The sequence below is a fragment of the Manihot esculenta genome, chromosome 6 (assembly GCF_001659605.2).
Source record: "Manihot esculenta cultivar AM560-2 chromosome 6, M.esculenta_v8, whole genome shotgun sequence".
NCBI lineage: Eukaryota > Viridiplantae > Streptophyta > Magnoliopsida > Malpighiales > Euphorbiaceae > Manihot > Manihot esculenta.
The window spans coordinates 25449953-25462067 of NC_035166.2; the positions used below are offsets into that span (position 1 = coordinate 25449953).

At 35.0% G+C, this 12115-nt stretch overlaps 1 protein-coding gene across 3 annotated transcripts; it reads left to right on the plus strand.

Moving 5' to 3' along the window:
* The first annotated feature begins 4291 nt into the window (after nt 1-4291).
* LOC110617666 lies at nt 4292-10247 on the plus strand. 3 transcript variants are annotated; one of them, XM_021760617.2, is made up of 6 exons: nt 4292-4808; nt 5444-6972; nt 7076-7330; nt 8353-8433; nt 9038-9544; nt 9912-10247. In XM_021760617.2, exons 2-6 carry the CDS (start codon nt 5773-5775, stop codon nt 9912-9914), a joined length of 2046 nt encoding a protein of 681 aa, XP_021616309.1. In that variant the 5' UTR covers nt 4292-4808; nt 5444-5772; the 3' UTR covers nt 9915-10247. The 3 variants fall into 3 exon arrangements, with proteins under 3 accessions (XP_021616309.1, XP_021616306.1, XP_021616308.1); XM_021760616.2 differs by having other exon boundaries at nt 4297-4808; nt 10024-10247; XM_021760614.2 differs by having other exon boundaries at nt 9038-10247.
* Nucleotides 10248-12115: the final 1868 nt, after the last annotated feature.

A 12115-nucleotide genomic window follows, 5' to 3' on the forward strand; every position in this document is an offset into this window, starting at 1 on the left:
ATACTTGCCTTGGATCTAGTCCTATGGGATTTCTCATGATCTTGAGGCCAATACTCAACCATGGATACCCGTCTTGTAGCTTGGGCCTCGAATATCTTCAACAATCTCCCATGGGCTACCTCTCATTAATCAAATTTGGTGAAACCTAGCTAGTGGCTTAGCACAAAGCCCCCGATTAGTAGGGTCGTTGCTCGCTTTTTTGGCCTGGCTTATACCCACCCTACGGCCTTGGACATGCCTTAGGATTTCTTATAAGGGATTAACACCGAATGAGACTCACCGTGTGGCCCTTTATAATCACTTTAGATTAGTGGGATCAATGCTCGGATGGTCTGGCGAAACTCGCCTTGTGACTTAGCCTGGTGGAACTTGTCTTATGGCCTTGTTTAATGGGACCGGTGCTCAGATAATCTGGCAGAACCCAACTTGTGGCCTTATTTAGTGATACCAATATCCAGATAGTCTGGCGAAACCCGCCTTGTGACCTGATCTAGGTAGTCTAGCAGAATCCGCTTGCGACTCGGCCTGGCAGAATTCACCTTGTGACTAACACTCAGATAGTCTGACAGAACCCGCCTTATGACCTGGCCTGGCGAAACTCGCCTTGTGGCCTCTTCTCGTCTCCTTAATCCTTTTTATTTTTTAAAGAAAGCAATTCTATCATTTCTTATCACTAAAAAACACAACATATGAAAATACCTCGTTAACCTTATTATTAAAAGATTAGCCGTATATTACAAACATATCGAGAGTGGGTGACCACTCGTTCCTCCAATATGGCTAGCTTATAAAACTTCTAGGTGAACGTCCTTCGAGACTTAAAAGGTCTTTTTCAACTTACCAGACCGATAGTTGCATCTGCAGTTTACTTACTTTCCCTGACCATCCTTAGATCATTTCGTTATTACATGTATGACCCCTATAAGTTTTCGATCAGGGGTTGTTTCGAGAGTTGTATTCTCAAACTTAGATCTCGTTTCTTCCCTTCCCTCACTCTATGATCTTTATGGAAGTGATAGTACTTTGTCTTGTCTCGTTTCTCTACTTTCTTAGGATTGAGCTAGAGTAGCCACCTGATTTCTTTATCATTTTTCCTGATCTACATCAAAATATGAGTCTGTGAGGAGTATAATTTTTATACTTACTTTGATCATCCATCATTCGAGAAATGGAATAACTCCTGTGATCTCCTTTATGTCCTAGCCTTTCGGACCTTTGACCTTTCTTTTGATTCACCTTCTTATCGTCTTTTAATGTTTGAATTTCATCATTCAACCTAATATACTCATAGGCTTTATCTATTAACTGTTGATACATCGCAACTGGATTTTTAATTAAGGAATCCATAAATTTCACGTCGTGGGTTTCTTTCTTCAATACTTTACACGCTATCTCATGATTTAACTCTTCCACTTGTATGGCTTCAATATTGAAATGTGAGATAAAACTCCTTAAAGACTCGGCTTTTTCCTGGCAGATCTTTTGCAAGTCAGACGAAAGTTTTTTAAGAGGTGTGCAAGTAATAAATATGGATTTAAATAACGTGAAAAACTGTGTAAACTTTTAAATTAAACCTAGACTCAGATGTTGTACTATTTCTGAATCAAATCTGTGAGTGTTGATGGAAATATCCAGTACAACACAAAATCGTTGACATCCTTAAGTTGCATGGTCATCCTGAAGATTGCTAGGTGGCTTCTAGGGTCTACCATTCTGTCATACTTGTCCAAGTTAGGCAACTTGAATTTGGTGGAAAAGGTTTTTGCTAGGATTTCTTTCGAAATAGGCAAAGTATCATCTAGGCCGAAATCCTTCTCTTGTTCCTTTTGGTACCTTTGCACGGCCATACTAGCTTCTAATTAATGCCTTTCAGGGTTTTGTCTTATTCATCTTTGGACTCAGCCTTTCTCTTAGGTCGCATTTTTATTGCCTTTGTTCGAGCCTTTGGGGTATCTACAAAAACTTTCTCTCTTTTTTCGAGAGCCATGTTTGATGCCTCTTTCTAAGTCTTATACTACCTAATGGTAGCCTGCAGTCTTTTGATGTACTGGAGTATATGTTCATTGTTTAAATTATTGAGATCTGCTTCATTGGCTACTGGGGGCGTATTTTTTCTATTGTCAGGGGTGGAAGAAATGATGACTCATCGTTGGTAGTAATATTACCAGCAGCTCGCGACCTACTGACCCTTTAGAGAGTGAAAGGAGAGAGAGGTTTCTCTTCGAGAAAATGACTAAGAGTCCGGACGTAATCCAAATAAATATAGAGCATTCAAGGGATTTTCCAGCGATGGAACCAAATGATATTGCAGAAATTAGATTAATGTTGTGGCCATAATGAATCTGCGCTGTGATTGGATAGAACATGCAAAGAATAAAACGTGAGGACGTGATGGATGCCCACGACCACTCCGATACTCAAGTCAATATATCGAAGGATAGAGAGAATGCAATAAATTGCTTAGAGTTTAAATAGTATTAGAGAATAGCGTACATTTACCTCTATTATTCTTGCCTTTTTATACTGTAAGAAAATGGAGATAAATATAGCATTTTCTAGTAATCTAGCAGTGATTTGGCCAGTTCCTTAGTATGGACATCGCCAGCTAATGGGTTGATAATTTCACGATTACAAGCGTGACGGGAATACACTGAGTTGTGCTATAACAGTAACTCCATACTCAGATTCGTCCTGTCAAGAGAGAGGCGAGTTTTCAAGGATGAACCGGATGTTAAGGTGTCCGAATTTTTCTTTTATCAGACTTGACTGCATTTTCTGCTCATCATATACTTGTTACGTGATTCTGTCTTGTGATAACGAGACATAATTTATTTTGAGCAATTATTATATTAGATCATTAAGATTTTTTAAATATTTTAAAAGTTAAATTACAATAAATTATAATTATAAAAATATTAAAATAAAATTAATTTTAAATTTTTTCACTGCATTTAAAAATAATGTTTTGTAGAAACCAGTCTTAGCTCTCAAATACAATGCTAAATATAACTACAGCATCAAAGGCAAATAAATGCTATTTGATTGTAAAAAAAAAATTGATTAAACTTCTCAGTAAAATTTTCTTTATTTGTTTTTTTAAAAATAAGTATTGTCATAACCCCATTTATTAAAATATGCAAAAGATTAAAGTTCAATCTACTTAAATTTATACTTTTCATAATTTGCAATTAAATGAAAAAATATAATTTTTCACTGTATTATTATATTCATTGCACCTTTTCTTCATCAATTGAAAAAAAAACACATGCAAGTCGGCGGATAATAGAATAAAACGAAAATCGTTTAATTTTGCACATAAACGTGAATCTTTTTATAAAATGAAGCACAAGGAAAATGTTCGGCGCTGCTGTTTCTTAAAGGACCACCTAGTGTTTATAAAAAGTAAAAACCAACTAGTTAATTTTTTGAGTTTTTCTTTAAAAATATATCCCCTCCTCATATTTTTTTGTTAATTTTATATATTTTTTATTAATTTTTTAATTATACTTATTTTAAATATATTTTAATTTTATTAAATATTAAAAATATTTTAAAAATTTATTATTAAAAAGTTAATTTTTTTAATAAAAGAGAAATAATTTATTTATTTAAACTAATTAAATTATTTTTAAAACAATGATTTTATATAAAATAATATATTTAAATTAAATAAAACCGAGGGTTATGTCTTCAAAGTATTGAAAAACGCAAAAGAAAAAAGGTAAATTAAAGACGACATCTGAGTAACTGTGCAGCATCTCATCATGAAGAAAACGAGATTAAAAAATGTCATCAAAGCAGGAGAAATTGGCATCAAGGCATGTTGCTGATACTTATCTTTGAAGATAGGTAAGGAAGATTGTTGGCTGCGTTGCTTTTACCGCGTAGATTTTGTTTCCTATTCAGCGCGATATTAGATATGCTGGCTATGTATCTCATTCCCATTCGCATTATGTATCACTGCCTAATTATTCAGTTTTCCTCTTTCAAATTCCAAATTATTTGCATTATTCATTTATAAAATCTGATTGATAAAATATTATTGAAATTATTTGGGAAAATTTTAAATTTATTATTCTAAATACGGTTAAAGTAATTATTAAATTTACATAATTTATATTGCTAAAATATAATAAATTTAGTGTATTAAAATAATTTCTGACATCCTATAAAACATTGAAGTAAAACAACCTTTTTTTCACCCACGCCTCTAACATCAATGTGACAACTCACACGTATCCAAAGCAAGGGGAAAGAGAAACAGAGCCGCAGGAGTCCTCAATTTGAACACAGACACGCAGAGAGCGAGAGAGAGAGACAGAAAAAGAGAGAGAGAGAGAGAGAGACAGAAAAAGAGAGAGAGAGAGAGAGAGAGAGAGGGGCCTCAAGCCTGTGGTTTTTGTATGCAAGTTGTGGTCTTAAAAGGGAAAAAAATATATACACTAAAAATTCAGCCACCCAGAAAATTCTGGTGAAGCGATGACTCTCAATTACTCGCTAGCCTCTGCTTTCCATTTGGTAGGCCTACAAGAATATTGAGTCAGACGGATAATATTCACTGTATGGAAACGTCAGGAACCGCTAAGGGAAAAGAAGAGACTCCATACAGAAGAAAGAAGAAGATTTAAGAACAATAGAGATTGCCATTTCTGCCTTTTCTTCTTCCTTTTTTTTTTCCTTTAAAAAAATTTCTTTTTATTGACCTTCAAGCAGTTTAGTTTCTGGGTTTGATCGGTCGATGGATTTTAGACTGGCCAGTGCGGGCATGGGTTTTTTCTTTTGGTTTTATATAAGCGCGGGTTTCAACGGTGCGTCTTGTGTTTGCCTTTTCATTTTTAGTGGGTTATGTTTGTTTGTTCAATGAGAAATTTCAGAATTTTGCTTCGGTGGTGTCGACATTATTTATTGAAGTGAAATGTTGTAGCTTTTGTGACTCATTTATGTTTGGTTGCCCAGAAAATCGAAGTGGAAAAATAAATCATAAAAAATGGGTTTTATGCTTCTTTTTTTTTTAATGTTTTTGGGGCCGGGGAGGGTGGGGGGGGGATTTTAAGTAGCTGAAAACCGATAGTTTTTTCTAGGCCCAGTTTAAGTATAAATTTTGTTTTATTTTTTTCTGGGCGATAATGATGCTAGAAAAAGTAGATGTGTGTGTTTCATTTTCTTAGCTTTTGGTTCCTGAACATCAAGTCAATTATCTTTCATTTCTTGCGCTCGTTAATTTTCTAGGAAGAGTGGGTTGGATTCTACCGTGTGTATCCATACTTCTAGTTCTAGCACTTAAAGAATTCTGCGTGGCTGACGGATCTTTTTTTCAGTTGTGAATCTAATTTCTGGAGTTTGATTCGTTAACCTGAGTAGTTATAAAGGTTCTGCAGACGTGAATTTGTTGCTGTTGTATCATTACAATATGAAACTGATATAATTTTGTACGCTGTTCCAGGATGATGCATCGTTTTCTTTCAGTTCTGTTTGGATATCTGGTTTGCTGTAGTTTGTCTGATGGATTAGCTGTAGTTAAAATTAAGTTGCATTTGATTGGTGGTATTTTAGTAGCCTCTGCCCTCTGCGGGTAAAGATTCCAAGTTTAATATTCTTCATCTACTAAAAACCGGAGCACTTGAATCCAGTCGATTCATTGCAAACATGGTGTTGGATTTGGTGTCTTGATTGATTGAGATTTAGGAGAATTAAGTAATAGAGAGCATAAGAGTGGATAAGATAACAGAGATCCTTTTTACTCTTTGAAGGATAATATAATCAATTCTAGAGATGGGCCTGCCTCAAGTGTCCTCCGGTAGCATTGCTGAGGAAATGGCAGTATCTCTGAGCACATTGGTGCCAGCCCCACCCCAGATTGTTGGTGTAAGCTGCTGTGATTTGGGTGGGATGCAGGGAGGAGCAAATCTTGGCAATAGAATGCAGATGGATTTTCAATGCCCTTCTCTTGATGATGTCCAAAAGAAAACCATTCTGGATCATAAGAATGGGCGGTTAACTCATAAAATTGGACAAAATATGCAGACACCTATACCTAGGATTGTGGGTTTTGAATCAAGGGGTTTCAATTCTCCTGTTAGTTTCTTTAAAGAAAACCATTCTGTATCTAATGCAGTTAGTAGCACTGATAATGCAATTGAGTCCACTGGATCTCTAGTCAGGAAAAGGTTGTTGTCTCCTTTGAATGGAATGCTTCTCCCAGATCAGTTTAATGGTGATTCCTTAGACATTGGTGACAACTTTTACAATAGTAACTTCCGGAGAGGCAAAGACGATTATGAAGTTTCTGAGTCACAAGAGCATAAGAAAGCTCATATTGGCAACTCTAGTTATTTTGATTCTTCAAACTGTTGTGCACCTTATCTTCCAGAGTGGAAGAATTCACAGGATGATAGTTATGGGGCAAAGTCCATTTTCTTCGTAGATGGTCCTGTTCTTGATAACAAAGTTCTGACTTCTCACATTCCATTTGTTTCACCACTTGGACTTAATTATTCTGAAGAAACTACTAAGGTAAGGTCCCAAACTGGGGCGATCGCGATACCTGTAAAAAAGGCAGTATCATCTCCCTTATCATTGTCTCCTCTTGGTCCAAAGCTTCCTGAAAGAATAAATTCTGCAGGATTATGCCATAATGTCTCAGAAAAGTTAAATGATGAGTACTTGACCTTCAAAGACATAGAACAGTCACTTGATGGAACTTTCCCTGGCATTTTATCTTCCCAGAAGCATGAGGACTCTAGGACACTGCATGAATCATTGCAAGATTTTGATAATTTTCATAGAAGTTTAGATGTTCTTACCCCAGAGATTACTAGTAATGTGGTGCATTCATGGGGTGAGGATACAAATCTTCCTCCATGTGTCAAATTGAGTAGAACTCTCGGTGGATTGCCTGTTAGAAGATCCTTGGTTGGTTCATTTGAGGAGTCCTTGTTATCTGGTCGGTTATTATCTGGTAAAGCTAGTCAGGTTAGCACTCATAACTTACAATAGAAAGTGATTTTTCATGCATCTGATTAGTAGTGTGTGTGTGCTCTTTTTAATTCACATTTTATCAATTCCTTATATTCAGAGAATTGATGGCTTCCTTGCTGTTCTTAATGTTACTGGAGGGGATTTCTCGCCACAATCACAGAAACTTCCATTTTCAGTAATTAGTGTAGATGGAGATAACTACTTGTTATACTATTCATCAATAGATCTAGCAGCAGGGAATTCGCCAACAAAAAATTGTAGTGGCACAAAAATGAGGAGGAGCCTGAGCATTGATGATTCACAAGCAGATCAATGCAGGCTACGCATTCCTGTGAAAGGGAGAATACAATTGGTAACTTCTTTTCCCTTTCCCTCTAAATCTGTATGCTGTTAAATTGTCCTTCCACCACTCCAATCAAAATTTGCGAAAGGATAGCCTATGCATTTTATCTAATGGAAGTTGTGTAGCACCAAAGGATATGCTTTTGTGTCACTTCTTGCCCCCCTTTGGCACCCACGAAAATTAAACTATCGGAATCCAATTTATATTAGCGATATCCGAATCTGTTCCGAACCTGATTAAAAATTAATTTAAATTATCCGAATCCGTCCCAAATCTGATTATTATTACCCGAATAAATTCAAACTCGTTTAGTTTTATATATTTTAATTAATAATTTATATAAAAAATATTTTCATTAATAATTTTCATTTAAAAAAATTCAATATTTCTAAAAAATATTTACATTTTAATTTTTTAAATGAAAATATATAAAAAAATTATAAATATTATTATAAAATAGATTTTTTATATTAAATTAATTATTTAGCGGTGGATACCCTATACATAAAACATGAACATGATCCGAACCTGCAATGGATATTATTTTTGTTCTATTAAGGTTCAGTTGGATCAGGTACTTGAAAATATCCATCCCTTGCCATCCCTACTCTCTAGGATATATTGAAACTCATAGTTGACTGGGTGATGTATTATTAGTACTAGTCTTGATCTCATGAGTTAACTGGGATACTAGAGAGTATGCAAGGAAAGATGAATGAGAAAAAATAAGAAGAAAAAGAAAAAAGAAAAAAAGAAAAGGCTGAGAGCAGGATTTGATCTTATTGGGACTGAAAATTATGCAACATGACTAAATTTTCAATTCTTGATGCCATTGTCGACAAGCGATTTGGGGAAAATATCTGCATACTATATCTAGTGGAAGGCGGGGGAACATTATTTAGCTGTTGATGCATTTTCATCTACATTTATGTTTTTTATGGTTCTTTAGCTCAAGGGAAATTCTAAGACTGGATTGTTTTTTATGGTTCTTTAGCTCAAGGGAAATACTAAGACTGGATTGGTTTTTGCAGGTTCTTAGTAATCCAGAAAAGACGCCTATCCACACTTTCTTTTGTAACTATGATTTAAGTGACATGCCAGCTGGTACCAAGGTAAGTCAGAATTAAAAGGTTATGTAATTACGTAGGTGGAACTTTCTTGGGTTGAAAGGATTTAGAAAATTTACTTTACAGCTTGAGTATAAGGAATTTGTTATGAAGCTATGAGGCGTTTGACTCTGATGTGAGTTTTATTAAAATTCTTAACATTTGGAAACTTGATAACTTTCATTCCCCATGGACATATAGATGAAGTGTGAAAGATAATTTTCTTTCTCGGGAAGCAAAATCTGACTAAATGAATCGCTTGTTCATATTGTTTTTCACTTCTCAACGAGACTTGACATTTGATACATTTTGAGCTTTCCAATTTGTTTGCCATAGTTTTGGTTCAGTAAAAATTTTAAAATATTCAACACAAAAATTTATATAACTCTCAATTAATTGAGGTTTTTTCTTTAGGTTGAAATGTATCAATTGCACAACTTAATCAGCATTCTGGTTGAAAATTAGTTTCATATTGGGAGATGTAATTATCTTGTATTTATTCTGTGCATTTTTTTTCTTCTGTTGTTTGATGTCTAACTAAAATGCAGTGAGATTACCAAAGTAATTTTTTTAATCTTTTTTCTGTTTGCTCTCATGCAATTTTTAATAGACATTTCTGCGCCAAAAGATCACCTTGTACTCATCTGGATTGAATGGGAGGAACAGAGATTCTGACATAAAAAGCAACGTCAAGCAATCTTTCATGCCAGACAGTATTCATTCTTTAAGTCATGGGAGGGAGGCTTCCAATTTAAATGGACTTGATGCTGAACATACAATAATGTCTCCCAACCACAGTAATCAATGTATAAATACTAGTATGGAGGCCAATTGCCCTCTAAATTCTACTGGTGTATTTGGAAGCAAATCTGTACATAGCCCTTCTAAAGCCAATGAAAACACTGCTGGAGCTGGTGTTCTGCGATATGCTCTTCATCTCCGGTTTTTGTGCCCTTTACCCAGGAAAAGCCCAAGGTCAGTCCGAAGGTGCAAATCTGATCCTTTATCGGTACCAACAGGAAACAAGACGGAAATGCAAGGGGATCGCCGCTTCTACTTGTATAGCAACATGAAGGTGGTGTTCCCACAACGCCATTCAGATGCCGATGAGGGCAAGGTAAGTTTTGTGTGTCCATTAGAATTTACGCTTGGGAAGTGCATGCTTCAATCTGCTTATTGTTTTCTTGAATGATGCTTATTTTCTGGCTGAGCATTCCTGGGAATCTGGCATATGCACGAGTTACTGTTTAGTCTTCATGTTCATATTATGAACCAGCCAAAAAAAAAAAAAAGAGAAAGAAGAAGAAAGTGACAGAGAGAATCAGTGGATGGTTTCTTCAGTGATATATTCATTATTGTTTATATTGAGTGATGCTTATTTTTTAGCTGAGCATTCATGGACTTACGGCATATGCATGACTTGCACTTCCATTATCGTATCCACTGCTTGTGCGTGTGTAAGAATTGATAGATGGTTTCTTCAGTGATTCATCTTTGCATTATTGTGCTCCAATCGAGAAAATATCAGAATCCTTTGAGGCATCAATCAGAATCTCAACCCTCAATGCTGATGAAACATCCTTTTCTACATTGCAGCTGCATGTAGAATATGATTATCCATCAGATCCCAAGTACTTCGATATTTAACGGCCCGGTAGCTTGTCCTCTCAGAAGTTGGTTATACAGCTCTTGTTGTTGTACAGATGTGTACATAAATTTACTGTCATCCTCCCATTTTATTTGTACATAATTTTAGTTTTTCTTAAGAAAAAAATAAATCAGATTTAATTTTATAATCCTCTATGTTCTCTCTTGGCCCTGATTGTTTTATGATGGCTATTATTATTTTAATTCTATCAGAGCTGACGATAGCAAATTGGCAGTTGTAAGACTCACCTCCGTGTCAGCTCAGCAAATTCAGCACCCTATCAAAATCCAGTTCACCTCCATAACTAAGTATGGGATGCCAATGAATTGAGACACGAATGAATTTTGACTTACTGGTACCGAAATTATATTTTTAAGTGAAAATTTTGACTTAGGACCTGTTTGCTGAAAATCACTTAAAAATAATTTCACTTAACATAATTTAGTCATAATAATATTAAAATAATAAAATATTTTTTTTTAACCTGTGAAAAATATTTTTTCTGATTTCCAAAGTCAATGCTAAACTACTGATTTTTGGTATAATTTTTAAGAGTTAAAAAAGTGCTTTTTTTATAAAAAAAAACGGGAGGTAAGTTCATCAATTAATAGGACAGTAAAAACTTATAAATTATCTTATTGGATTACTAGAATTTGTACGAGTTGAACTTGTTATTGCGGTTGGTTAATGGTCAGTGTTCATACCCAATTCACCATGGAAAACCTTGGAGCTTTCTGATTAGCTTCCTCATCTAATAATAATTGAATTACTCTAAGCATAAAGGAAGTAAATCCATCATCCAACATCTGTTCTAAATGTCTAAAATCTTTTAAATGGAAAGCAATTAAATTGGGTAATTAAGGTTACATGTCATCATCCCCATTATGTCTCAGCTAATTGCATCAACTCTTCTGCAGAGTTAAAAGCCTAGCTCCTAGTCTTCATAGGTGAATTTAAGTAATAATCAAAACAAATCATGAGAAACTCTAGAGTTTAGCACTTAAAAAGGCATGTTTGGAAACTATGGACTAGTTTGCATTAGTTGCCTAGCTTAAGGATTCCTCATAGAAAAGCACTAGAGATTTAGCTTAGATAAATTGATAGTTGAAAGTTATTAGTATTGCTTTATAAGGCAAGAGTTGGGATTAAATGCTGAGACCCCTTTTCTCTTTAACAATTTATGATGTATTAAAAGCATGATTAATAGTTTTCTTTTAAAGGAAAAATAGTTGATAGCAGATAGGATCTATTTATAGAGATCTTCTCTTTTTCTGATATATATGTGATGTGGGGAAGTTTGTTTCGTCTGTGTGTTGTATTTTCAAGCATTAAGGGCTAATATAAGGTGAGTTTGTTAGGTGCATACTGAAAATGATACACAAGTTAACTAACGTAGACAAAGAAGATCCTCCTACGTTCTCTGCATTTCTCTTATTTTTTTTTTTTAGGAAAAAACAGAAAAGGTAAGGGGAGGAGGATTGGTTGGAAAAGCAAGAGAAGAATGCATAACTAAAAGAGTGAAGTTACAAAAGAGGAAGTTGAGAGCCACGTGAGGAACAAAACACCATGGCTATAACAGGCCAAGAATCCATCATAAGCTCTAGGAAGACAAGCCGTGTCAACCACCTTTCACTTGTCCTGTTGGCCATTTCCAACATTATCTCATAGTCATAGATAAAGAAAATTCAAGTGAAGAGATGAAAATGTTGGGCTATCCATATTGGGCATGCTTATTGGTACCAGAAGATTAATGAAGATGAAGGTGGGGTTGTGGAGGAGAATGGGTAGCTGTGGATTTTAATGGCTTTTCAGCCACCATGCTTGATGTGTATTTTTAATTCTCGTCCTGCAACTACTAATTACTATGCATGACATGCGATTCAACTCATCATGACTCCTTCGATAAAAAAAAAACTCATCATGACTCCATAAAATTATTCATGTATTTAATGCATCGATACTACTGGCTGGTTTCTGGCAAACTTATTTTACAATTATCCAAACATAGGATACAATTATTGCAATATACCATAAACATTA